Source organism: Engraulis encrasicolus, chromosome 23 (assembly GCF_034702125.1).
Source record: "Engraulis encrasicolus isolate BLACKSEA-1 chromosome 23, IST_EnEncr_1.0, whole genome shotgun sequence".
NCBI lineage: Eukaryota > Metazoa > Chordata > Actinopteri > Clupeiformes > Engraulidae > Engraulis > Engraulis encrasicolus.
In genome coordinates, this window is record NC_085879.1 from 15,118,135 (window position 1) to 15,144,100 (window position 25,966).

A 25,966-nucleotide genomic window follows, 5' to 3' on the forward strand; every position below is an offset into this window, starting at 1 on the left:
CATGTGTATGAAGATGTCCAAAGCATGTTCAGTCACTTGCTTTAAAAAATGCCTGCATGGCTCCCATAAAGACTCCCAATCTGGTGTATAGTAGGCCCTGAACATGCCTGAAAGGCTTTAGTATTCCAGAATTTAACTTAAGCACAGAACAATCAGAAACTATGTTGTTTGTATTTCCTGAAGATACTGTCTCTGAAAGCCTAACAAATTCACATACAGTGTTATATGCAAAATGATCAGTGTTGCCTGATATAGCCGGTCTGAATGGAAACAAAAACTAAAGCCATGTGAAAGCTCAGAATACCCCAAACACACAGTAGCATACATACATAGACGTGCGGCCACAAGCTGTAGATGACTACCCGGTAGATTAGAAGCCCTTGTGACCAATATGTAACTGTGGTGGTTTCTGAAGCATCGTAATTACATGAGTCGTACTGTATGAATAAAGGCCTACTATACATACCTGAGACATTTTCGTATATCGGTTGCTTCATCTTGCTACAGAAAGAGAGTTGAGTACATTCAATGTATCAAACAAGGTATAATTTACTCCATTAATCATTGAGTGTTGCTCAACAATGTAGGCAAAAGATTAAACAAATGAAGGTATTTACATGGATTTGCCGGGTTTCTGTCTGCTTTGAGTTGCAGTGTCAAATGAAAGACAGTAGTCTGAGATCAGCTGCCCTGACATAATGGGTTTCTCCAATGGCAAATTTAAAGACTGATATATTTCAATGATTTCTTTAAACATATGGATGGTCAAAAAGACAACTTAAACGCTGTTGCATAAACTGCTCAAAAGACTCCCTAGATATCTAATACAGATTAGACATTAGGTGTGCTCATTCTAGAGCATTAAAGTGGAAATGAAGCACTGACAACTATTATCATTTTTGGCGGCTTATTTATTTTCATAAACGAATGGATGTTCGTTGGACTGCACTTTTATGTAGTTTTGCTGAAAAATGACATGTTATTACCGAGTTTCGCCACAAGGGCGCAGCCATGTTCGCCGCCTACGTAACGCGAATGGTAGACGTTGGTGGCTAATGTAACCTTCCATTCACTTAACGTTAGCGTGTGCTAACTACAGCACTAACTGACTCTAATCGTGGCAGTAAAATTGAAGAATCAATCAATCAAGAGTTTATTGTCATTGTCAAAAAGGCAACGAAATTGTGTTTCGGGTACAATACTTAGTAGCAGCAAAAACTAATACAAAGTTTAGCACACCTGGAACGACTGCGCACTGCGCGCATCCACCTTCACAAATCTTGGTTTTAGACAAGTGTTAGACAACATTGGGTAAGGATGAGGGGGAAAAGATTCCATAGCTCCACATTGCAAACATTACAATATCAAGGCATAGAACAAAAAACCTCATTTATGGCTATAAGCAGTGAAGACGAAGACATTGTACAAAACCGGGGGGAGGGGGGGCAGAAAGAAGGACGAGGGGTTCATTTTACATTGTCCCTGGGTCTTCTATGTTATAGACCTACTATCAGATGAAAGAGAAATGCCAAGTGTCATTATCACTTTGTGTCAAAAAGCCTTTGCTACGAGTATCGGGATAGCTGCAGCCATCCACCCATTGCATCCACATAGGACAGGAGTCAGGACTGTGGGGCTGCTCGCTCTCATAGGTTTGTAGTGACAGACCATCACCAATAACGTCTTTTTCCTGCATTGTTGGACGCTAATCTGAAAGCCCATGTCGTTAAGTTGGCTATGTGGTCCAATTCAGTTATAGAAAATAACTTGCAAAATTGGCGGAAGTTTGGAAAGCTTTGTGAAGGGAAGGGACGCAGCCTGTGTGTGTGTGTGGCTATCCCATCCCCTCTCTCGTCTCGCTCTCGGAGTTGGAGGAGCTTTGGGGATTTGAAGTTGATGCCACGGGAAATGAGTACACACATTAAACTATCATGTCCTAAATTAAGTTATGGCATGCTTATTAAAGTAGCTGCATCTATTGTATTAAACTATTTTGTTATAAAAGCCGCGAATGCATCCTCAAACTGGCTGGATTGGATTTGACTGGATAACACCGATAAACGTGGGCACGTGAAGTAAAATTAATTCAGATGTTGGCGAAATCATCGGAAGATGAAGGTAGGGAACTGCAACATTGCACGATTATGAAAGTGATCATGTTGGCTCATGCCAAAATTTGTTAGCGACTTGTCACCTTAGCAAAAAAGCTGCTTGTTTACCTGTGGTTCATGTGATGGGATGTCTTGTCTACCTTCATGCCTCATATTTGTTCTGTCCCACCCAAACACGTATTCTTGCTTCATTTGGGTTAAGCAAATAAGCTCATAATCAGCCACGCAAGGCCCAAATGTTTAATTCACTACTATCATAACAGCATTAGAATAGGACACTACCATTCGCGTGACGTCACCCGCTGTTGGCTGGAAACGTTAACAGAAACGTTACGTGTTTGTGCTTTATTTTTTTTATTAACGGCTTAAATTTCAGACTTCAAAAAAATATATATTTGCTGGCTTATCTTACTGGTGTTATAGACCCCTATATTAGGTCACTGCTTCATTTCGTCTTTAAGATATGTTAATCACAATACTTTATTCCAGAATCCCAATACTCAGGGAAGCCAATAAGGGAGGACAAATGGGTTAGTTGTCCAGAGCCTGGGGAGAGATGGGGCCCAGACTTGGGTCCTCATTACACTATATGTTTTGGGATGGGGCGCCATTTCAGATGACTTTGTTCTGTGTCCAGCCAAAGCTGCCAGCAACCCTGCCAGAAGTACATATTGCGTCAAGTGTTAAAAATACTTTCAATACACACCTTGATCTTTTAGTTGCTATGGACTTCATGGGTAGATAAATCGGTTCCTGAATGCAGTGTGTGTCTTGGCCTATGTCCTGTCTTTGACTAGGAAAGGATTTAGAATTTTATTGTGCCACCTATTTATATATTGTATATTATATTCCTAAAGGAGAATTATGGTGGATTTCAACACGCAGTTGTAGTGTTCACTCTACCCCTGACTTGTCCGTACCCGGAAACATCATTTTTTGTTCAGCCCTTTCAGAGATCCTGGGTAGTGGAGGGGGCATGCCTTTGTTTACATGGTACAGGTATGTCAAATACAGTATCTTAACATACTCCAAATATCATTGCAAAAGGTATGCAATATGTAAATAGTGACCTATACCCCAATTACCTGGCCAAGATCTCTGAAAGGACTGAACAGAAATAATGTTCGGGTACTGCAAAGTCAAGGATAGAGGAATCAAATGACAACAGAGGCTAGGATAGAGTGAGCAACACAACGGCATGTTGAAATCGGCTGGAAAATAATTAAATACAATTGAATATCATATCAATACCTGAGCTGCCGGTTTGTTACTGTAAAAAAGGAGCATTGTGAAGACAAGGTATGTCAATATTCTTTGCCTAAATTAGGCATGTCAACAACATATACAGTATAACAAGACTTGAACATGAATAGAAGTGGGCAGAAGCCAATGTAACATTTGCCACCCATATAACAGAATATGTTCAGGTACATTTAAGCAACCATAAGTGTTTATGAAATTTGCCTTTGAGAATTAAGTGCGCACGCATGCACAATTTTTGGCTCATAAAAAAAAAGTGAAATTTGGTCCTCAATATCCTCATCCTATATTTTGATTTTGGCCATCTGTGAATTTGAGTTAGACAACCCTGGCCTAAATGAAATGTGTTGTGACTTATTTACATGGTGAACACTGCAGGATATACATGTAGGATAAATACTGTATACAACTCCCAGGATATTGACATGATCACTTACTCTTCCTGAAGAGGTATACAAACAGCAACAAGACAATGAGGGACAAAACCAAGGCAGGCAACACACCAAAGCCGTTCATCATGGTAGAGGTCGTTGTGGTATCAACAGTGGTGCTCTTGTGCTTGGACTCTGGAAAAGAAGACATTTCGCCTAACGTGAGCCCCAATAGCGATAGTGTTTGCAATGAGGGACATACGGTAACCAAGAAAGGCAGCATACCAAAGCCCTCCATCATGGAAGAGATTGTCGTGGTCTCATGCTTGGGCTTTGAAAAAGAAGATATGTAGACTGTCGTCATGACTACCAGTACCAATACCAGTACCAATAGTATTTGTATAGCACATTATCATACAATATAGTATGCTGTCTGGACTCTTATGTGTTCCTTAATATTCTTAAAGTACTGACGGAGACTATAGGGTGGCCCTTTCACTGTTTTGCTGAATACACACGTACGCTCTCTCTCTCTCTCTCTCTCTCTCTCTCTCTCTCTCTCTCTCTCTCTCTCTCTCTCTCTCTCTCTCTCTCTCACACACACACACACTAGACCTAAGACAATTTTCTTTCAAAGACCTCCTCTGTCAATGTCGAGCCCTTTGACAAAGTACAATGACACTGAAGATTACTTGAAAGCTTTGAAGTCTAACAAACATACCTACTTTGATGAAAATGGACCCCTGGCCTGTTGTGTGCACATGGTCTGCGAGGTACCTCACTCTGGAATACACACAGCTGTAGTTGCCACTGTCTTCCATGCGGACATTTGGAATGTTCAGATGGACGTCCATGCCAGCCCAAAAGGGTTCCACATAAAACCCGACCCCGTCTTTGCAGAAATACACATGCGACAATGTGCTCTCTTTCCTATTTAGGACGGCACACTTCATTTCGATGCTGTCCCCCTCAAAAACATGGGATTCTTTAGCGAAAAGACTTGCTAGGATAGAAAAACATATATAAGAAAGATTTTTTTTTTAAAGAATTATCAGGTCTAGTAGAGATGACCATTGCCACTTATATTAACAAAATATAGATTGCAGAGCATGTTGTTCATAACATGCATTACATAATAAAATAAAAATGGGTAAGTATAGAAAATGCAATTAATTGATTTAGTGACCATAGGTCACTCTAAATCAAGTCAAGTCAGCTTAGGTCATGCAAGGAACGTGAAGTTGTGTTTCTCTCAAAGACATAAACATACACAGGACTGCCATTAACAGAACAGGCATTAAATTGCAAGACAAGACCAATAACAGAGTAACAACTCATAAGTAATAATAAAGTATTTAATACCAAGGGTGGCCGGTGACCCCACAACCTGTAAGAAAATGTGTTCATAGTCCTATAAATAGATAGGTTAACATTTTTTACCTGTCTTGAAGGATGTATTAAAAATGTGCAAATCTGCAAATGTTGTAACTGAAAAGAAAAGAAAAGATATGGAACGATACCAATCACAATTAGGCCCTTATATTTACTTGATATTAGATGAGAAGCACTTACTTTCTGCCATCGGGGAGGTCATTGTTACCAGTTGTGCGTGCTATTCTATTGAAAGCCAGCGCTTGCTTTGTAAAAGCAGGCCTTGCTTTATCTACAGGGCTTAATATGGCAGTCAAGTCACAAGTTACATTAGGCCTACGTACTACGTCACATGTAGTAGGCCACAGTAGACACCACAAATAGGAAATAGCCAACGACAGAGCACACATGAGAAAACAAAAATAAAACTAGATACTGAAATGCACAACTAAGATTTGAACAGACATTCACAAGGCAAATGATTATGTCCACAAAGTCTGCCTCAGCAACTGAAAAGGGTTAACAATAAAATAATGAAATGATGATAAACTGTATAATCTATGAGGTGTAGACTCTGATATGTTCACAATCATGGTTCCATGTACGTGTCAGTGGCCTATGCCATATCCCTATCCCCTTCCCCCTTACAGTGGCAAATTTCTATTGTTTTTCATTTTAAAATATACTGTATAGCTTCACATAACTTAAAATCAAGAGAAATCAACCGAAACGGCATCAGAAAATAGCTTTTAAATCATCCTCCCATTGTTACTGTCACTATATTCTGAGAATGATAGTTTTATGGCAGTCTGCTGTGTTAACTTTGCGTAAGCGTGCGTGCGTGTGTGCATGCGCATGTGCATGTTATCTGACAGAAAAGAACCATTGGCATGTTAGCAGTATGTGTACTGAGAAACTATTACAGTAATTTCAACTGAAATTCAGGTGTACAGCATATACTGGTACATACTGTTGCTGTTACATATCAACATAGGCCTACGTAAAGTAGATACTACAAACATCCAACATATCAGTCACACATCTTTATACATACATAGGCTACCTGTACACATTTAATTAGACATTGAAAAGAGTAATGTGGTAATCCAAGTACAAAAGTGTCACATATAATACTGTAATACATTACTGTACTGTAGGCAGTGTGGTACTCAATGCTGCTCGTGTATGACCTGTGTGAAGTTGGCACTCCATATGTTGCAAATATGAATAAAAGTATGCTCATTTTGCCTGCACAATTGTGCACAAACGATGCACAAACTAATTTAAATGTTTTTATCCATATTTTCAAACGGGTTTGAGTACGTTGCACTGTGGACCTAAGTTAACTTTGGGTAGAAAGGCTGTCCCGTGTTATGAGACCTTTAGTTGTCCAGGATGGTGCACTAAGCACTAAATAGTTCTTAGGCCTAAGTAAGTAGCACTTAAGTATGAGGTGCCCATTTGTCAATATCTCAGCAACAGATCTCCCATCATCACTAAAGGTTCACACATATACTACTTTTCCTCACACATGTATTACTGGTATGTTAAAGCATTTTGTCTGCATTTGTCAGGAAAGGTATTTTATGTATAAAATTAAATTGATTTGATGTCTATCCCTGATATACAGTATTACCAAAGGAGTGCCTCATACCTACATACTACTTCGGCTTAAATACTACTTAACCCCTTTGTGCAGAGGATATGTTATAAACTCACTGTCACCAACATTTTTGATGGAACTTGGAGGAGAGTAAATCACAGATAGGGGGAGCTGTGATGTCACTGTGGGTGTAGGTAAATGGACTGGTCAGCTTTTGGAGGTGAATTCTTCCAACATGCAAGACTTTTATGGTGGATTCATGGGCATCAGAATAGCCCATGAACATGGGGGGCTGAACTTAAGTACAGGTATGTTTGGAAAATCTTTGTTAAGGGCTCTTTGAACTATCTTAATTTTTTGTATAAAAACTCCTGTACAAATATTCACCTTACATTGTGTGTAACAGTGTAACAACAGCATCCATTTCTAGACCCAAAATCACTAAATTTTGAAAATTGTCAAACATTGCTTTTGTCACTCTTCAGAGTCAAAGGATTCCAAAAATATTTAGTTTTACAAATCCCCAAAGCATTCCAATGAACACATATATCTTGACATAGACAGGGCCGTATTAGCGTACAGGCTAAATATGTCTCCACCTGCCAGGGGCCCCCTGATTGGACAAAAGTGAAAAATTGCATAATTGTTGTAGTAGCTTTTTATAATTTTCCTTTGTTTCCTGTTGACCACTACTGGTGACTGAGTTGGATTTTATCTTTAACTCGTGCAGGTGAATGATGAGGAGAAGTTGATGTTCCAGTTTGTCCATTTAATGCAGATAATGATGATTGTTTACAAATAACTTAAAACTTGTTGAAAGATAAAGACAAAAAACTGAGAGTTACTATATGCTATGGATCAGTCCAGCCCACACGGTCAAAGGACTGTGTGCCCTCTCAGCCAAACTGGATGCCGTGACCTTTGCCCCTTAAGGCCTTCTCCTTGGGCTCCACCTCCACCTGGGCTCCAGTACCCCAGTCATCCTCTAGGTGGGGTCAGACACACCTGTGGCCAAGTTCACTCTCTCACTCATTCACTCACTCACACAAACACACACTAATAAAAAGACCAAAAAAGGGAAATGGTAAGAATAAACAAAAAGTTCATTTTGGCTCCTACAATTGTGTCAGATGCAAAAATGAAAACCTCATCTGTCATATTGACTGCAGTTATTGTACATGTTACCCTTAATTGCTAGCTCATAATTATGACACTGCCTATGTAAATTTGTTGTGAAATATGCCGTCCGAGGGGCCCACAGGAACCTGGAGCCTAGGGGCCCCAGGCCATCTTAATCAGGCCCTGGACGTAGCATATCCGATTAGTCAATTTATCCCTGTACACTTTATCACTTCAACTTTTCAAATATAAATGTTTAATACTTGGCAAAGTAACTCAGAAGATGATAAGTTCTCTACAGTTTTACTTCACATTATGTTACATTTCATTTAGCAGACACTTTTAACCAAGGCGACTTAAAAAGAGGACATCCAAGAAAGTACAGAGTGGGGTCAATACAGAGTATTGGAGTATACAAGCAATGTGGAATAGATGTAGAGCAGTAATATACAGTATAAATAGTGGAGACCCTATTAAGTGTAGTGCCCAGGATTAGAGATGAGTAGTTATCTTGGAAAAGATGAGTCTTCACAAGCTTCTTGACAGTTGAGAGGGATGACCCTGCTCTTGTAGCAACTAGCTTATTCCATTGAGTGCAACACCCTGGAAGAAACATATGGCTTCAGCATCGCCCTCAGGTAAGCCGGAGCGGAACCTGCAGTAGCTTTGTAGGCTAAATTTGTTCCGATGTCAGATCTACTACATTCTGTACATGTCCATTTGCGTCTCGCGTGTTCTGTTCCAATGGCCTCTTTTCCTTGCAAAACCTGTTGAACAAGAGGAGATTGAGAGAGAACAAGAGAGGTGAGAGGAGAGGGGGTTTAAAATGGTGTAGTTAAAGGTAAGCAAATAAACATGTTATTCTGGAACCCACCATCTGAGCGGTTTCACTTGGCTGAGGAATTCTGGGAGTTCCTCGTCTTTTGTCTCTGGTAACAACAGGCTCAGTACGCCAGATGCTATGGAAATGCTACCCATGAGTATGTAAGGTGCAGTTTCATGATACGTCCCTGAGAAAAAAGTCAACAAGAGCAAAATATGAATAATATATATTACAATCGTCATTAAACACAATACAGTTTAATATACATGTGCTACACAATATATAGTTATATATAGTATATATAGTATTACAACATGTAAAAGTGACGTGTCCATTAATTAATAATTAGTAATATCTTCAATACAATAATGAGGAACAACACATATTAATACACATAACACATGTTAAATTAACGCTGTTCATGAAAGGTAAAGTAGAAGGAGAGAGGTGCCGCACACTCACAAGTTAAATAAACAGTTTTTTAATGTGACAACGTTTCGGCCTGCCGGCCTTCTTCAGGCACACATGACCTGAAGAAGGCCGGCAGGCCGAAACGTTGTCACATTAAAAAACTGTTTATTTAACTTGTGAGTGTGCGGCACCTCTCTCCTTCTACAATTGTATATTCTGGTTGCCAGCACCTCTGCTTCTGGTGTGCGTTTTGCACCTCCACTCATGAAAGGTAAAGTGCTACTAAATAAACTCAGTGGTTTTGCAAATTACACATATGGACTTACCAATGTAGGCTATGTATGGAGAGGCAGTGCTGCCTATTCTGGCCGCCATGGAGGTGACTCCCAGTCCCATATTGCGCACTACAGTGGGGAACAGCTCCATGGTGTAGAAGTACACAAACGCATAGGCACCGGTTACCACAAGCTTCCCCGTCATCGCCAGGGTAAGGGTCAAGCCATTCAGCTCTGAAGTACAGAAATATAACGACGGCTTTAATGTGGATGTCTACTCTACACAACTATGTATTATCAATGATGAAGAAGGGGTTATTTACATAGCCATGATGTACCATATCTCTGTAGTCTGCCAGTTATTGAATGTCTATGCATAATAATCATGATATAAAAAAGACGAACCTAGATAATCGGTATGTCAAAGAAGGTCAAAGATAAGATTCAAAGGATCAGGAGCAGTGCTGCCAGATTGGACAGTTGCCCGCACAATTGGGCTACTTGGGATGTCCGTCTACGGGTAAAAACGGGAAAATTGGCCATTTGGCGGTTGTTTAAGCAGTTTTGTGCCCGTTGAAATCAATGCAATTTGTTGAAATTGGGCGGAATTTAGCGCATTTTGGCGGTTTTTGAGAACCTTTTGGGCCGGTTTTGATCAGACAAATCTGGCAACACTGATCAGGAGTAGAAATAAGGAGTAGAAATGCTCTGCAAACCTTCAGGGACAAAAGTGATGAGCAACAAGACCACCCCGCCAAGAAGAAGAGTGAAGGGCAACGTGAAGCGGCGAGGAGCATGGCGCGTAGTGAACCAGATGAAAATGTAGGCCGCAAACTCGGTACTTGCGGCAAAGAGACAGTTGAGGTAAGGATCTCCATCCAGATTGGGAGTATTGAACGACAGCCCATAGTAGCTCATTGTTAGCGAGATCCTGTGGAGCAGTAGCAATTGATAATTGATGTTGACTCACAACATAAGATTGTGCACCTTCCACTACGAAACAAACAAATACATGTACAAGCTTTGGAAATGGTCCATTCTTCCAACCCTGTACGGTTTGAGTAAGGACACTCAGTAGGTTTGCTATAACTCACCAAATGATGATGTTTAAAATTGTAATATTCCTTATGTTTTCCGTTTTTAGCAGGTCCAACCATGTGTACTTGTTCTCAGTAGTATGATTGGTCTGGAAACAAACCAAAGGAGAGGATGTAGTTACGATTAAATAAACACCAGGGGCGAAAGTAGAAAGACATTTCTTTACCGCTATCCTCCCCCCCCCCCAACCGCAATCAAATAATAAACAAAGTAAACCTGTGCACTACAGATCTACAGTAAGCTTCTGGTGATTCACCTTTGTGTCGTTCATGAGCTCCTGTTGGAAGATGTCCTCTGGTGGAGTGATGCCGTTCTTCTTGGCAGCAGCTCGAATGATGGCCTCTGCCTCCTGCAACCGGCCCTGAGTGATGAGCCAGCGGGGGGACTCTGGGATGAACCTGAGGGAACCAAACCATACCTTTTTTTAAAGTCATTGCCACCATTTTTTATCTTCATCCTCCTCCTAATCATCAGGTGGCCTTGGTATCATGAAGGAAGCAGGCCAAATGCAGGAATCACATTTTTGGAAGGTATTAATCATTACGTTTGCATGTCATTTTTAATTCCGAATTAATAATTAAATAGTTGTCGAATTTACTTTGATCTTTCATTTAATTCCAATTGAGTAGTTTACATGACGTTTTCAAAGTGGAATTAAGCTTTATTCAGAATTAAAGTAAGTTAATTCGGAATTAAATGTCTCATGTAAACAAAGCCAATGTGTGTTCATCACCACACAGAGCAGTGGAAGTGGTGCCAGACACATCCTGCTGAATGAGAAACCGTGGTAGAATGAGAACAAATGGGAATAGAAGACTCCTTCTGGCTTGTAAAAATAAAGTAGGCTACATATCTTGACAAAATTGAGTTTACACTGAAAATGGTGCTCTTGACACCTCCTTTATCTTGTGAAAAAGCCTTATGGTCCAAATGTGTCCCATGTCAGAGCTATTACCATGTCAAATTGGCAGTAACTACAATATCCAACCTAATACCAAGGCTATTCTTATTCTCAGTTTCAAAGTTGCTGTAGTTACTGCACTTTGCCTTTGTAGTAGTGGTGTGGATCGGCACTGCCCTCACGATCCGATTCGATCACGATTCGGGAGGTAGCGATCCGATCCGATCCAATTCTACAATGCATTGCAATGCATTACATTTCTACTGAAAGCAAAGCAAATGTTTAATCAGTCATGATGAGGCAATACAAGTAGTCAGATACTGAGCAACAATTTATTGGCTGTTTTCTGTATCAGTCTGTATCAGTCTTGCAATGTTTTGAAGTGCTTTTATTTAATTCAACATTCACTTGCTCCCGAAATATCCATGGAAGTAATTGAAACTTAAAAAAAATTGCTGGATCGATTTTGGAACTTGCCGGATCGATTCTGGATCGTCCATGGCCCGCATCGATTCGGATCGCCGAATCGATCATTGTTGACACCACTACTTTGTAGGGCAGCTTTGTATGCCAGCACCCATTAAGAAGGCAGCCAATCAATGAGAACCATACGCATGCACCTGCCAGAAAGCAGAATGAGACAAGCAGGCAGCAGTATTTGTTTATGCATGACACACCATAGGCATAGGCATAGACATAGGTCTTCTATACGTGGATTTATCAAACATCTTTGCATGTGACTGGGGAAACACTTGTCTGACAGACTTAATGAGATAACACTGACTCGAAAGTCCAGTTGTAATTACTAGAGAATAGACCAATTATTCTTCACGGGAATAGTCTTGGGACCCACAATTGTTGTGACAAAATATTGTTGTGCTGTCGAAATCTTCAAATAATTATCAAAAATATATCCATGCTGACATGTCTATCAGGAGTATGAACCATGTTTCACTCTCTCTTCAACATCACAGTCATTTATTCAATTCCGCATCTTGTTTTTCATCTTACTGATGGGCCCGCCGACGCCTATGCACTCTGCTGAAATCTCTCAATTACATTATAACAACATTGCTAAGACAATGCAGAGTCTAATGTGGATGGACATTTGAAAGTCTATTTCATATTTCCTGTCATGAAAAAGTTACTAAGATTCAGTGAATACTAAGCAAAAGCCCACATCCAAGTTGAAGTTCAAAAATATCATGAATCTGAAAAATTCAGAACTTGGGAGAACATCTAAATTATGTATTGTCGATCAAATAGGTCACAAGGGCTGATGGAGGGCATGCTCAGACCAACTTCAACAGGGGCCGGCCATGTGAAGAGAAAAAAAAAGAGGAAAAGAAAAGAAAAGACTGAATTTGTAGGTCGCAGTGTGTCTGGTCAAAGCCTAGCCTAGTGTGCAAACAGCTTTCCCTCTTTTCCATAGTCCTAACAGTTGGCAGGCCTCCCAATGTGTAAGGAGAGAGACACAGGGCATAAAAGGTTATGCATTCATTGACCATTCTTTGGAGTGGCCACTTCAAATTTAAATATTAGGCTACTGATGGTTTAACTATATAATTCCACAATTTGTGGGCAAGGGACAGGCAGTCCAAATGGTTACCCTGGAATGTTGCAAAGGCAAACAGAAACTTTTTCTCTTTTTTTTTCCTTTGTTGCAAAGTTGTACCAGAGAAGGTTCTCGAATTCTGTCACGTCAACTCTACCGAGTGGGAAGCTGACACCAGTGAGCAGGCGGTGATAACGTGGTGATATATCGTGGGTTTCTGCTTTTAAAGAAAAAAATAAGAGGTAGGTGTGGCTATGAATCAAATCATATGCATTCTTTAAAAGCTGGAATTTGTTTGTGATTAGCTTTTATGAAAGGTAAATGTTATGTTTGAATATTGTTCCCTTATTCATTCTATAAGTTCTGCTACTGTTCCTTTAAAGATGGCCTCCACGTCATTTGATTAATATTGCTGTGTTCCCCATTGTTATTGAATGTGTTACGCGTTGGTCCTGTTTTAAAAAACGTTCTGGTTGCTTTGTTTCAAGCCGTTTTTGCAAGCCAGCAATGTGGCTTGTGGAGAAACGAGAGGGTGTTCCGTGTTTCTCGTGGAAAAGCGTCTCTGATTGGCTCACTCGTCCTGCTCTCGTGGAAATGCGTCTCTGATTGGCTCAGTCCTCCTGTTCTTGGATAGAATGTAATGTGAAACAGAGTCGCCACTTCTCCGGGTGGTACTGCACTATAGGGGCGCCAACGGAGGCGTGCATGCTCCATTCAGGGCTGTGCTCTTTCGACAGCGACCCCTAGGCGAGCTGAAGGCACGGAGCAACCAGAGTGGGCTTGCTGTATGGATGAGGCTTTGTGCTGTGTGTGTACCTGAGAGTAGCAACCAGCTGATAGCTAAGCTATGCTAGATTTCGGGCCACCAGATGTTGCTTGTATTGAAAACAAGCAGAAAAAAATTACTCGACATGTTTTTAGAAAAATGGGTCGAAATAAACCTTTGTGGGCAACGCCTTCTTTCGACGTGACGAAACACAGAAAGGCTTTCGTGATTCGCTCGTTTCTCTGCATTATTAATGTAAATTGGGAAACACCGGGAAACACAGCCAGGCGAGGTGACGCACCGCTATGAGAGCCTTGCAAGTGAGTTTAACTTGGGGTGACCGTCCGATCTTCAAAAGGAGTGAGTAAAACTGTGTTTTATCGGAAGTTGGCCTTTAAATGAAACTGTGATTGAAACGGCAGTTGCCCTAAAGCGTGTGTGCGTGCTGCCGTGAAGTCAGTCAATAAACAGCATGGCATGTGGAATACACCGGTGTGGTAGCCTGATAAACCAGACTAAATGTGGATGTCTAATTTAGTCTGGCCTCGATGCATAATACATCTGAAGATTGTTGATGAGAACAACCTTCCCTCAAAACCGGTTTGATTCAAAACACATCTTTGCGTTGTAATTGGTTTGCCAGATTCATGGCATTCTGGCTTCATTGAATCATTATGCGAGGCCAGACCCACCCGTAGACAAAACATTTTGTCGTCCAGCGGGTGGCGCTGGTTCACCAGGCTACCGGTGTGGTTATTCAGGAGTTATACGGACATAACAACAAGCCCATCATCCTCCTACTGACTCTGACTAGCTTTTCAACCTAGCCTACAGGCTAAATGCTTTTCTTCAGAAGTAGGCTAGGTATATTAGTACTAACTGTTGCATAGCAGAACACAAAAAGATAAGATTTTAAACACTACAATATAACGTAATTCCCGTTTTATCAAGCTTTGTTGAAGTTGTTAGCAATGTAGCTCCCCGCTAGTAAGGATTCAGGCTTGCTAGGTGAGCTAACAGCAAGAGCTCACCCACAACTGGTTTATTGTTATCTATTTCCCATTAGAAAATATTTAGACACTATATAAGACACAGTCAATTCTTGGCCATGTGCAGTTATAAACAAAAATGCAGAGACGGTTATTGTCTATCAATGGAAGGTTAAATTCATACATTGAATGCATGTAATACAATAAGCCCATTATTTATTACATTTTTCTAAATGCAAGGAAGAAGGTACTGTACATGTCAATAAAGTTACTCTAATGTGTGTGTGTGTGTGTGTGTGTGTGTGTGTGTGTGTGTGTGTGTGTGTGTGTGTGTGTGTGTGTGTGTGTGTGTGTTAACTTACCACCAAAGGGGAATGTATAGAAACCCCAGCAGAGACAGAACCAACTGGAGTGTCCTCCAGTCACGAATGAAGTACGCGAACAGTGGCAGAATGGTGTAGCCAACAGCAAAGCAGGAACAGACTCCCAGGATCCCAAAACTTATGCGAGCCGATTTACTGAGCAGCTCAGAACCTGTCAGTGGAAGGCATTTAGTCAATCTCATTTTCACGTGATGACAAATAAGAGTAAGAATGTGACTCACATACATGTTAAGCTCACCAAGCACAAAGGCTGCACAGTAATTGGAAACATACGCCATCCCTGCCACAAAGTAAAGCACGCAGAACATCTCATAGCTGCTGGAGGCGGACTGTAGCACACTGACCAGAGTTTGTAGCACCATGGTTATGAGGAAGGTAGGCTTTCTGCCATACCTGAGGAGGAGAGACAAGACAAAGACAAAATGAAAAAGAGCTTTTGCAAATTCCACTTTAAAGAAGGGAAATTTCAAGGCGTGTTTCTTGTCTGTTTTTTGTATTGTTTATAGCTCAAAGACTACAGTACATTCTAAATTGTGTTGTAGGGCTTCCTCATTATGGCTGGCTCACCTGTCAGAGACAATACCTGAACAAAAGGATCCAGCCAGTACTCCCAAGAAGAACACAGTCAGTGTGAAGGGAGCCTTCCATGCATCATCACACACCAGGTTCCACTGTGGGGTGAGTGAAAATATTACTGTATTGCCAAAACATAACTTAAATATGACACGTGGCAACTTTTGGTAGGCCGAAATATTGCAAGCTGCATAAATTAATTCTTAAGTTAAAAAAAACTCTATGAGGTTGGTGGATTCCAAAACCCATTCACGCGCTACAGAAATCATAACAACATAAAACTAAACAAACATACAAATATGGCGAAGGTGTTCTCGCACGGTTCGTCCCCCTCGGGGCCGCAAACTCACCACCTCGTCAACGCATTGGCTCGGCAATGGGAGGCACAGTACAAAACCGTTCAGCTAAAGGGCCTGTCAGATAGCCCAACACTACCGCACTGAATGGAGGCTTCGAGGGGGAGGTTTACTAACGTTCCACACCACACTCTGCTGTAGTTGGCCTCTGTTACACTCTCCCTCTTAAACCTCACTCCCATCCTGGGTGAACGGCACCAATGTGATGGAGGTGTTCCCATGCAGCTTGTCCATCTCGGGCCACGAACTCACCACCTCGTCAGCGCATCGTTTCGGCAATGGGAGGCACAGTATGAGACCGCTGAGCTAAAGGGACGGTCCCATAGCCCAACGATACTGCACTGTATTGAGGCTTCTGGAGGGAGGTTTACTAACGTTCCAAACCACACTCTGCTAGTTGGCCTCCATTACACAAAAATAACCCATAACATAACACAACATAACACAGAAAAACAAAATGATAAAGTCAATCCTCCATCAGTCTACCCTTTTCATATCATGCGCAAACAGCAGGCAGGTAATGGACATACTAAGACATAAGGTTAAGACTCACATAGGCCTATGACAGTTTAGGTGTATGAGGCAGTGCCCCACTGGGACTTAAGCTTATTTGTAGTTTATCTAATTAACTTAAGTTATTCAATTCATTAAATTATTAGTTTTGTTAAGCTATGCTTTTCCTGCCATCCCACCACGGCCCCCCTAGCATCCACTCACGGCCCCCCAGACCAAAACAATTGGCCTATACATTTGACCCTAATAGTTTACAGATTACGGATCTGTTGTATCGCATTCTCATGCTTCTCATGGTTGTCATGGTCTCATGCAAAAGGGCAACTGGTTGCAGTCATTTTACCTCAGTGACAATAGTGGACACATATCTGTCTTTGCTGAACACCCAGCCATCCATACATCCCTCTGTGTCATTTCTGTAGGCAGAGTCCGAGTCTTCCTGTTCAGTGTAGCGTCTGCAGCGACTCAGGATGGTCACCCTTTTCAGCTCCTCAGTCGGGATGGACAGATTGTAGCCCAGTCCACCATAGCTGCTGTTCAGGGATGGAACTCTGCAGTGATGAGGAGGAATGTCAGCTAGGAAAACCATTGACATTCCCACATATCCATTGGGAATGATACTCAGACTGAGAAGAGCATAGATTAGATTTTGGAAAGGTCCCCATTCCCCAAGGAAAGCAACGATTTCTTCATAGTCCCTCATCAGAAAAGTTCAGTCAGACAAATACCTGCAAAAAATCCTACTAGTAAGAACTAGAACTATGCAAAACACGTGCAAAAATCGCATATGATCTTTGAAAACAAGACGTTATTGTAAATGAAACACATGCCCATTTCATTGCTCAACTGTTGTAGTTCAGTGAAGCACACGGCTACTGTATATTAATAGCCACTTTGGCACAGGGCAAGCTATAAATACAGACCACATGGGCAACAGGTTTAAAGGGCCATACATGTTTTTCTCTATTCCCCATTGCCTACAAATGTATTTACAAATTAACAGAAAACATCTCAGCAGCACTTAGCAAAACAGCAGGCCAGAAACTAGACTATGGAGGAAATACTAATACTACTAGGAATACTAGACAGAGCCTAGACCGAGTTGTCACTTGTTAAGTAAATGGTTCATGAAGTATGTCAGAGGTAAAATTGGGTGGACTCATAATAGGATTTAGTTTTAGAATTAACTGGAGATTTAGTTAGAAAAATACTTCATCCAGCATGTTTTTCTTCATTCCAGCAGAGGTCGCACTAGGGTAGCCCACGCCTGTCTCTCTGGCACGGTCAGTGGAGTAGGAGAGGCTGTCTGCTTCAGGAGAGGGAACCATGACCAGGCTGGAATCATCAGCGGGGGTTCACTCACGGAACTAGCTACTAGCCACAACTGGCTAACCCTAATCCAACCTAAGTGCAAAATGAATGGGTGTCAATGGAGTTTTCTACTATCATCATTTTTGTAATTTTTAATATTTTTTTGCCCTGAAATATTAATATCCAGTTCGAAGCTAGAAATAATAAGACCTCATTTGAGTAGCGTTTCAATTATTTTGCGCCAATAGATTATTATGTACTGGGTCACAAAGCTCAATGGGCCAAACCCATAAACAATAGCGGGATGCTAGCGAGTACAGGTCGAAATCTTCTTCCCTGCTGTAAAACTACACACCTGAAAGATTTGTCAACACAGCCTATTGTTAAACACCAGCCATAGTGCTTATCAGGAATGTTTTGATGATGAGGTTTGTGGCTGGAGCTTGTGAGTTCCCCTTTCCATTCCACACATTTTCCCACATGAAAGACTTACCAACGCTCGCCAACTAGTGGATGGCTGGGGATCATTTGGCTGTATTTAAGACCTTCAGCCATACCACAGTGTAATCTGCAGTGCGTGGAAATAAAAAAAGCAGGATATTTGTATACTATGTCTTTCAGTGGAAAGTAGTGGACACTCCATAGGAACTGTAGTATGCATGCAAAGCTAACTACAATGGGAACCAATCAGTGTGAATCTTCTCCCTGTGTTCTAAGTTCTCTGGAATCATTCACCTGCAGGAAATGTCACTGAAGCACCCTGGAGGAAGGTACTGTCCCCACACACTACTCCACAGGCACTGCCATCATAACTGCCAGCTGCCCACATATTTTACTACAACATGACACAAGCAGAGGTGGATTGGGTGCATGTATTCACATCCTTACTGTACTGTTCAAATAAAACTTGTAGACCTTGTGCTGTAATCATCTTTAAATGTTTTTGACAAGTCTATTGCATTAAACCATAAATCCAAAGCGCTTCTAAGTAATATTGGGTGATACAAAAAGTGGATTTTTTTTCCTCCATTCCCAGTCTCCTCCACGACTGTAAAAAAAAAAAGAAAAAAAAAAAACAGATACACAACTACTGTACGTATATTAAAAGCCACTTTGGTTCAGGCTACATCTAAAGTTCATGGACGACAACCACAGTAAGCAGTACCTGGAAGAATTAGAATAAGTCTAGGCCCTATTCTGTGCGATATCTCCACAATATGCATAATCTACATTTCATGCAATATTTGTTGAACGTAAAACATACAAGTACGTTTCATTACATGGCTTATATAACATACTCATTTTTTAGCAAATTAGGGTGCTACATTTTAATAATTGATCAAGAACTCAATCACTCAAGCACTCTGTAAAGGTAAGTTGCTTAATGAATTGTTAAGCAATACACTTTAAATAAATAACTGGAAATGTTGGCAGCAAATTATGGCAAAATACAAAAATATATATGTCCTTTTTTCTTTTAATGTGTAAGTGTGTGTGTGTGTGTGTGTGTGTGTGTGTGTGTGTGTGTGTGTGTGTGTGTGTGTGTGTGTGTGTGTGTGTGTGTGTGTGTGTGTGTGTGTGTGTGTGTGTGTGTGTGTGTGTGTGTGTGTGTGTGTGTAACATTAGACCATTGAACATTGGAACATTGGCATGGATGGAAAAATAGAACATGGAACATTGAAGTCCAAGGGTGATGCATTGTAATTAAATCATGCAATGACAGGTTAGCCAACAAGGGTGGACTTTTTGATTGATTTTTGATACAGTATTTCAAGTGAATGTGCAAGAGACTTATAGGCCTACCTGGCTCAAAACAAAACAGAGCCATAGAAAGACAAAAAAAGAAAAACAATCACTGCACACAAGAAAAGGAGTGGGAAGGAGTGGGTAGAAGCAATGCCTAATTCCCACCCCATATATTCAATCTATTCATAATACATAATACAGATCACCATGTGCATGCTCATCAGACATGGTATTATCCACAAGCGCCAGAAGAAGAGAGAGTGGGAGAAAGAGATGAGGTGGGTTGGGAAATGTCCCACGCAGAATTGCACACTGCCCATATATGTTGTGATGTATTATCACAGTGCACCACAATATCTCCACACCTCATGTCTTATATAATGTAGTTCACCAAAGTTTAATCTGAATGAGTGCAGTGATGCACTCTGTAATGTACACCAGGCCCACAGATACGTACAAAACAGTTGCTGCTTAAAAGTGTTTCATCAAAGTTTGGTGATGGTATCCTGTTGTCTTAGTGTTGGTCTGTCTTCTCTTCATGCCTCAAATGCAGACCTCTATCCAGCTCTCTTCTTGTGGCAATACCTGTAAAAATCCAAAGCAACCTTTCTTGATATTATCCCATGTTGAAATGACAGTGAAACAAATGCAAATGCAGGGTTTCCCCCAGGATTTTCTTGAGGGCGCGGTGGCAGGATCCCGCCAACCAAGAAGACCCCCTGGGGGCCCGGCCCCCAGGTTGGGAACCAATGATGTATCACACCAATGTGTTATAATAGTCTTACAGTTGATCTGGCTGCTGCCTAGGACCCAAACTCTCTCCTTAATAATGTAACCAGAGATGCAAAGACTGTGCCTTCTGTAAAACATTTTTCCCCAGGAGTGTAACCGTATCACAGTTTCCTGTAAATAACTGCATTCACACCTACAAAAACACACTAATATAGCCTACTGCAGTAGGCCTACTGCAGTAGGCCTGAAACAGCAGGTTTCTTTATATTGCAGTAGGCCTACAACAGTTTTAAGGAGGCCTGCAAATGATGTTTAATGAAACAAAAAGGCACAAAATAAGATGAATGAAATAGAAAAGGTGTATAACTCACCACCGGATAGGTTTAACTTGGGTGATGAGCTGTTTGAGTTCTTCTCCTTTTGTCTCTGGTAGCAACAGGCTCAGACCACCAGAGAAGAGAGAGACAGTGCCCATCAGAATAAAAGGCAGTGTCTTGTTATATGTACCTAAAAGCAAAAAAATCAATACATGAAACACTTTGTATGTAGTTGTATCTCTGTGTGTATGTAGTGTGCAGGGCTTTCCCCAGCTCTTTACTGCTAAGGCTAACTTAAGCCAGGCATACACTGTGCGATATTTTCACTCGTGTGTCTTAAGCTTCTGCTGACACTGCACGATGGAATTTCACTGTTTAAAAGTTCACAGCTCACGACTCACGTCCTCACACTACACGAGCCGACAGTCGGATGCGACCGAAATGCTTACACTGTACGACGCGACTGGCATGTTTCCCCGGTCTGCAGAGGAGGGAACATGCACACCTGAGGTGGAGATGAGGTCGCGCTCAACAGCGAATCGCACGGCCATATTAATTCGTGCATGTGAAGTGTCAAATCGGGTCGTAGCACTGCTTTAACTCTGCGATTTACGCACGAGCCACGACCAGAATTTCAAACCGTTTTGATTTTCTTGCGACCATGCGATTGCACGATCGTGAGGCGAAATCGCTTGTCGTTACCCCATGTACACTGCACGATGCGAGAATCACGACTGACCTGCGATTGAGCAAGAAATCGGCCCAACTCTCAAAAAGTTGTGCGAGTGCCAAATCGGGGCAAAATCGGGGCAAAAGTCGCACAGTGTAAGCCCAGCTTAAGGCATCTTGACAATCATCACCTAGGCCTACCACCTTGACTGATTCCCCTACAAAATAATGATTTTATTAGTTCACTCTCTGAAATTTTTATTAAGCATGTATGCATACATATTTGTTCTCGCTGGAGAATGGACTTCTCATGATCGTGCGGCTCTCGCAGGAGAGTGGCTGTCCATGCGGTGGACTGATCATCAAAGTGCTTCGCAGAGTCCGCAGGGACCACTGCACTCAAGGAGCTGAGAGAGATTACGTGGCATATTGGGCAAGATCGCTGGCCGTGGTGCTGAAGTACTGCCACGGCCGAGAAATGTCTATGCAGCAAACATTCTCGAGCTCGGGAGTACGGGGCGCTACTGAGAGCTCGGGCAGTATCTGTGCCCGCAGATACTGTATATGCGAGCTCTGAGCGGACACCCCAAAAAAAGCAACAATGGAAAATCAACAATCAGTAATGGAAAGAACAAGGTTAGAGAGGCACCCCAAAAATGCAAAACCAGGGCCAGGACCGAGCAAGCGATTTCACAAGCCAGGTGCCAGCCGAGCCTGCGCAGCAAGAGTGGAAAGTGATGTAACGAGCCCGCATTTGGTAGGGCAGGAGATGGGAAGAGACTCGAGCAGGATTCGCAGGGCAAACCAAAAGGAACAGACGGGAGAAAATGGATGCTCGCTAAGTATGCCTTGATCGTGGAGCACCATTGTTTCGGATGACGTTGGAGTATGTAACGAAGACTGAAACGTGTTGGGTGGAAAAGAGGAATTGAGTGGCATGACTGAGATGAAGTATCTTGAAGCAGCACCCAACGGTCTGGTTTGTAGCGTCCTTAGTGCCACGGCATCCAGAGTCATGTGTAGGGCATGGGTCTGGAGGCACTGTAGGGGCTGCGTCATCGGAAGATTGCATCTGAGAATGGAAGGAAGGGCATCGGGTCCGGGTCAGCATCAGGCGCCAATGTCGTGAATCTCCAAAACGACAAATGAGACAGTGGAAAGCGGTGACCATGAGCATGAGCTTTGGTGAGTGAGAACATTGGCAAGCGGCCATCCAGATTAAGGTGCTGTTTCCACGTAGCCGGATATTTTTTTATCAGGGTATTTTTTTCTCCTGTTTAGGTGTAAACACAACATGTGGATAAAAATAAACCCTCCATTGTAACAAATGCGTTTCAGCCTCCAAAATAGGATATTTTTTTCTCCTGCTTCTTATACCTGGATTTTAAATATCTGCTACATGGAAACGGAAGGCCAAAACCAATGCAACCAGGAGAAAAAAATATCCACATATAAAAATATCCAGCTACGTGGAAACAGCACCTAAGCGGCATAGGAATCGGGATAGGAGTGGTGTGTGAAGAAGATGTGTTGAAGATGGCGGCCTCATTATTTTAGTTCGGTATCTGATGCCGTCAGGGGAGCAGGGGCCCAATTAGAGGTAACGAATGCATGGGGCAGCAAGAGGCCGTCTGAGGAGGGCAACATAGAGATCAGCAGACGAAGGTGAGAGGAATGCAGCTGCTGGTTAAAAGGGTGGCAGCGGCATTGGGTAAACTGGCGAGAGCAGAGGCCGGCAGTGGCAAGCAGATGAGAGGGCGGCAGCAGTGAGTAGTGCATCCAGCAGCGGCATGTAGGGCAGAAGAGTAAGCAGAGGCATATAGAGCAAAGAGCAGTGTAGCAGGATGGATGATGCCGTACCGCAGTGTCGGGTGCGAAAGCGAAAGGGCAGCCAGTTTCTTCTTTAAAGTAGGGTGACCAGATTTGAGTTTGTAAAAAGGAGGACACTTTTTTGGGGGGGGATGGGGCGGGGGAGGGGGCATCGGTGTATCTGTATCTACAGGTATGAAAGTATATATGGGTATGAGGTATGATAGTAGGCCTAAGTATCAACGCATCCAAAATGGTCATTTGTTTAAAAGCCACTCGAACTTTTTGGCATGCACATTCATTTGTCTACCATAAATGACAATTAAAATCTCTTCAGTTACGCCTATAGGCCTATCACATAATTTGTGTGATCATATGATGCAGAGTGTGCCTTTGTTACAATCCTAGATAGTAGGCCTAACACCTATATTGGTGTAGCTTAACATCATAACAATGCAGCTCAATTTCATAGGCCTATTCTAATTTCTACATTAGGTTTTTAACAATAGATTCACCATCATGTAGGCCCATCTCAGCCATTCCCCACAAAGATGAACAGCATTAGGCTATATAACACTGGAAACTAAATATAAAAAACACAACATTTGTGGTTTTCAACTGAATTGATAATGAAGTTCTATTAGGCTACATTTTAGGCTTAATATGTTTATAAGACACCTCACAATTTACCCCTCCACTGTCATCCATTAGGCATTAGGCCTATTTAGATCTCAGAGATTAGCAATGGGCACTGCAGCCATTACAGTTTTTCTCGATTGCCTCCACACAAGTTCTGGTACTTCACACACAATTCTCGGAACATCTCACCTATTTCCCAACTCCCCTAACCAATGTCACTGAACACTAAACACAATTCCTACTTAACACTCAAATTCCAGTTTTAAAACACACTCTTTTCACACCATTACACACAATTCTCTGGATTACACTCAATTTTCATAAAGAAAAACACTGGGTTTCTCATGGAACACACTGTCATTCACAACACTACAACTGTAATACTATGTTCACTTCCTCATCACATGGGCAAACTCTCTTCATACCGGTTTACAATCTGAAATCATCACCCCATAAGGACACACATTGCATGTCATATTGATGAAAAATGAGTGGATGCAAGGAGAAAACCCATTTGTTTAGTTTTTTAACTAAAAAATATGAACTCAAAAATATGTTATACAAGACATAACTTTCATGTGGTTACCCAATATTTTACAATACATTAGTGCAATTTTTAAATATTTTTAAAAATATGTAAAATATATACACGTCTGTGTACTCCGAGGCTAAAACCAATATTTCAGTATTTTACTACAGAAAAATACCCTCTTTAGTTTCTACTGTGTTTCAAGTTGAGTATAGAGGTTTTTTCATAGCAATAGGCTATACAGTAATGTAGCCTAATGGTTTTTTTGTACTGCCAAATAGGCAATGGGGTTTATCTTTGTGTTGTTTTTGTGAAAAATACATAAATATCTTTCTGTTTCTGTTTGTGTGTTGTGGGAATTAAGTTTTTCTTATGTCACAGTATCCATGCAATCCAGAACAAGAAAACCCCAAGTTACTGGGAGAAATTAGTTTTACCCTGTACCCAACAGTGTTTTAATGGGTCTGCAAATGTGTATTGTAGTGACTGTCTGTGCTGCCCTGCTAAGGCAAAAGGCAGTAACTTCAAATTTTTCAAAAATGAGTTTTTGTCATATTTGCAATAATAAGCATCAGTTTTATCATGTGAACAAACATGGAGTTTGAAATCAGTTGTTTTGAGGGTAAAAAAAGGTGTAAAGTAAAACAAGCTGAAAATCCTTTGGGTAAACTAAGGCAGAAGACAGTAACTTCAGTTACTGCTTTTTGCCTTCTGCTCTGGACCTGCAGAATTCTGGAACTCTGATGTTCCAAACTGAGGCAGAACACAGTAACTTCAGTTACTGTTCATCTGTTAACAGTTAAAACTCCTTCTTTAAATTTCAGTCATGTAAATAATCAAAAAAATATAAAATGAAACTATTATATTATGAAACATGATCAGCCTGCTAGGCAATGTGTGTAACTACTATTTGAGGTAGTATGAAATACAAATACACACACAAAACCCATTTATAATTATATTATTATTATTATTATTAACAATTTATATGTTAATAAACATGACATTTTGTCATAATGACTCTAATAGTGTGTATACTGCTTAAATTATATGTGAAAGTTGTATTTGTTGCTTATTATTCAGATTTAAAATGGAAGTTACTGTCTTCTGCCTTAGTATGACTAATTGGCATTCCGGGGGAAATGCTAAGGCAGAACACAGTAACTTCCAAAAAAGGGTCAAAGGTTAACTATTTGTAAAATTATTTTTTATGAATAGATGTAGGCAGGCATACACTACAAACTGTGAAAATTACAGCTTTGTAGCTATAACCAGATTGTGGTGACATTAATTTATTTTAAGATAACTTTAACATCATTTTTCTCAGTTTCACACTCTGGTGAGTTACTGTCTTTTGCCTTTGACGACAAAATGAGGTTTTTAGAAGAGAGTACATTGTTTTGAGACAAGACGTGCATTTTTCAGAGGTAGTGAAGAGTTTGGCCCGTTGTGTGTGAGGTTTGGAGATTTGTGTGTAGAGTTTTGAGAATTCGAAGACCGATCCCGGAAATTGTGTGTAGGCAATCGAGAAAAACTGTAAGAGAGGAACTGGAGTTTTACCTACCATTACAGTTTTTCTCGAATGCTTACACACAATTTCTGGTACTTCACACACAATTCTCGGAACATCTCACCCATGGGCGCAGATAGCTTTTAAAAACTGAGGGGGACATTTTCACAACAGACCGTCAGTCGGGGGGGGGTGGGTTATTAGGCTATTATAGCCTACCCTGATT

At 41.2% G+C, this 25,966-nt stretch overlaps 2 protein-coding genes across 2 annotated transcripts in view; both read right to left on the minus strand.

The window, feature by feature from the left end:
* Positions 1 to 7,485: 7,485 nt before the first annotated feature.
* On the minus strand, positions 7,486 to 17,386 carry LOC134440516 (organic cation/carnitine transporter 2-like). Its single transcript, XM_063190618.1, has 10 exons — positions 16,822 to 17,386; positions 15,604 to 15,707; positions 15,275 to 15,429; positions 15,016 to 15,187; positions 10,699 to 10,840; positions 10,439 to 10,530; positions 10,061 to 10,275; positions 9,396 to 9,578; positions 8,710 to 8,845; positions 7,486 to 8,602 (listed from the first exon to the last, which is right to left on the minus strand). Exons 1-10 carry the CDS (start codon positions 17,179 to 17,181, stop codon positions 8,509 to 8,511), a joined length of 1,653 nt encoding a protein of 550 aa, XP_063046688.1. The 5' UTR covers positions 17,182 to 17,386; the 3' UTR covers positions 7,486 to 8,508.
* Positions 17,387 to 17,677: 291 nt separating this feature from the next.
* The window catches only part of LOC134439924 (organic cation/carnitine transporter 2-like), a 30,411-nt gene continuing 22,122 nt past the window's right edge, over positions 17,678 to 25,966 (minus strand). The window contains exons 9-10 of the mRNA XM_063189850.1: positions 20,639 to 20,774; positions 17,678 to 17,813 (exon numbers count right to left, since the gene is read on the minus strand). Coding sequence (XP_063045920.1) covers positions 17,678 to 17,813; positions 20,639 to 20,774 — 272 coding nt within the window. The remainder of the gene's footprint in view (positions 17,814 to 20,638; positions 20,775 to 25,966) is intronic.

Excerpts from the sequence above, each read along its gene's own strand:
- LOC134440516 (XM_063190618.1), bottom strand. The coding sequence starts at position 17,181 with ATGAGGGACTATGAAGAAATCGTTGCTTTCCTTGGGGAATGGGGACCT. Across the intron at positions 15,188-15,274 it reads CTGTGCAGCCTTTGTGCTTG|GTTCTGAGCTGCTCAGTAAA; the intron begins GTGAGCTTAACA and ends TTCCACTGACAG. Across the intron at positions 10,276-10,438 it reads ATTTTAAACATCATCATTTG|GATCTCGCTAACAATGAGCT; the intron begins GTGAGTTATAGC and ends ACTGCTCCACAG.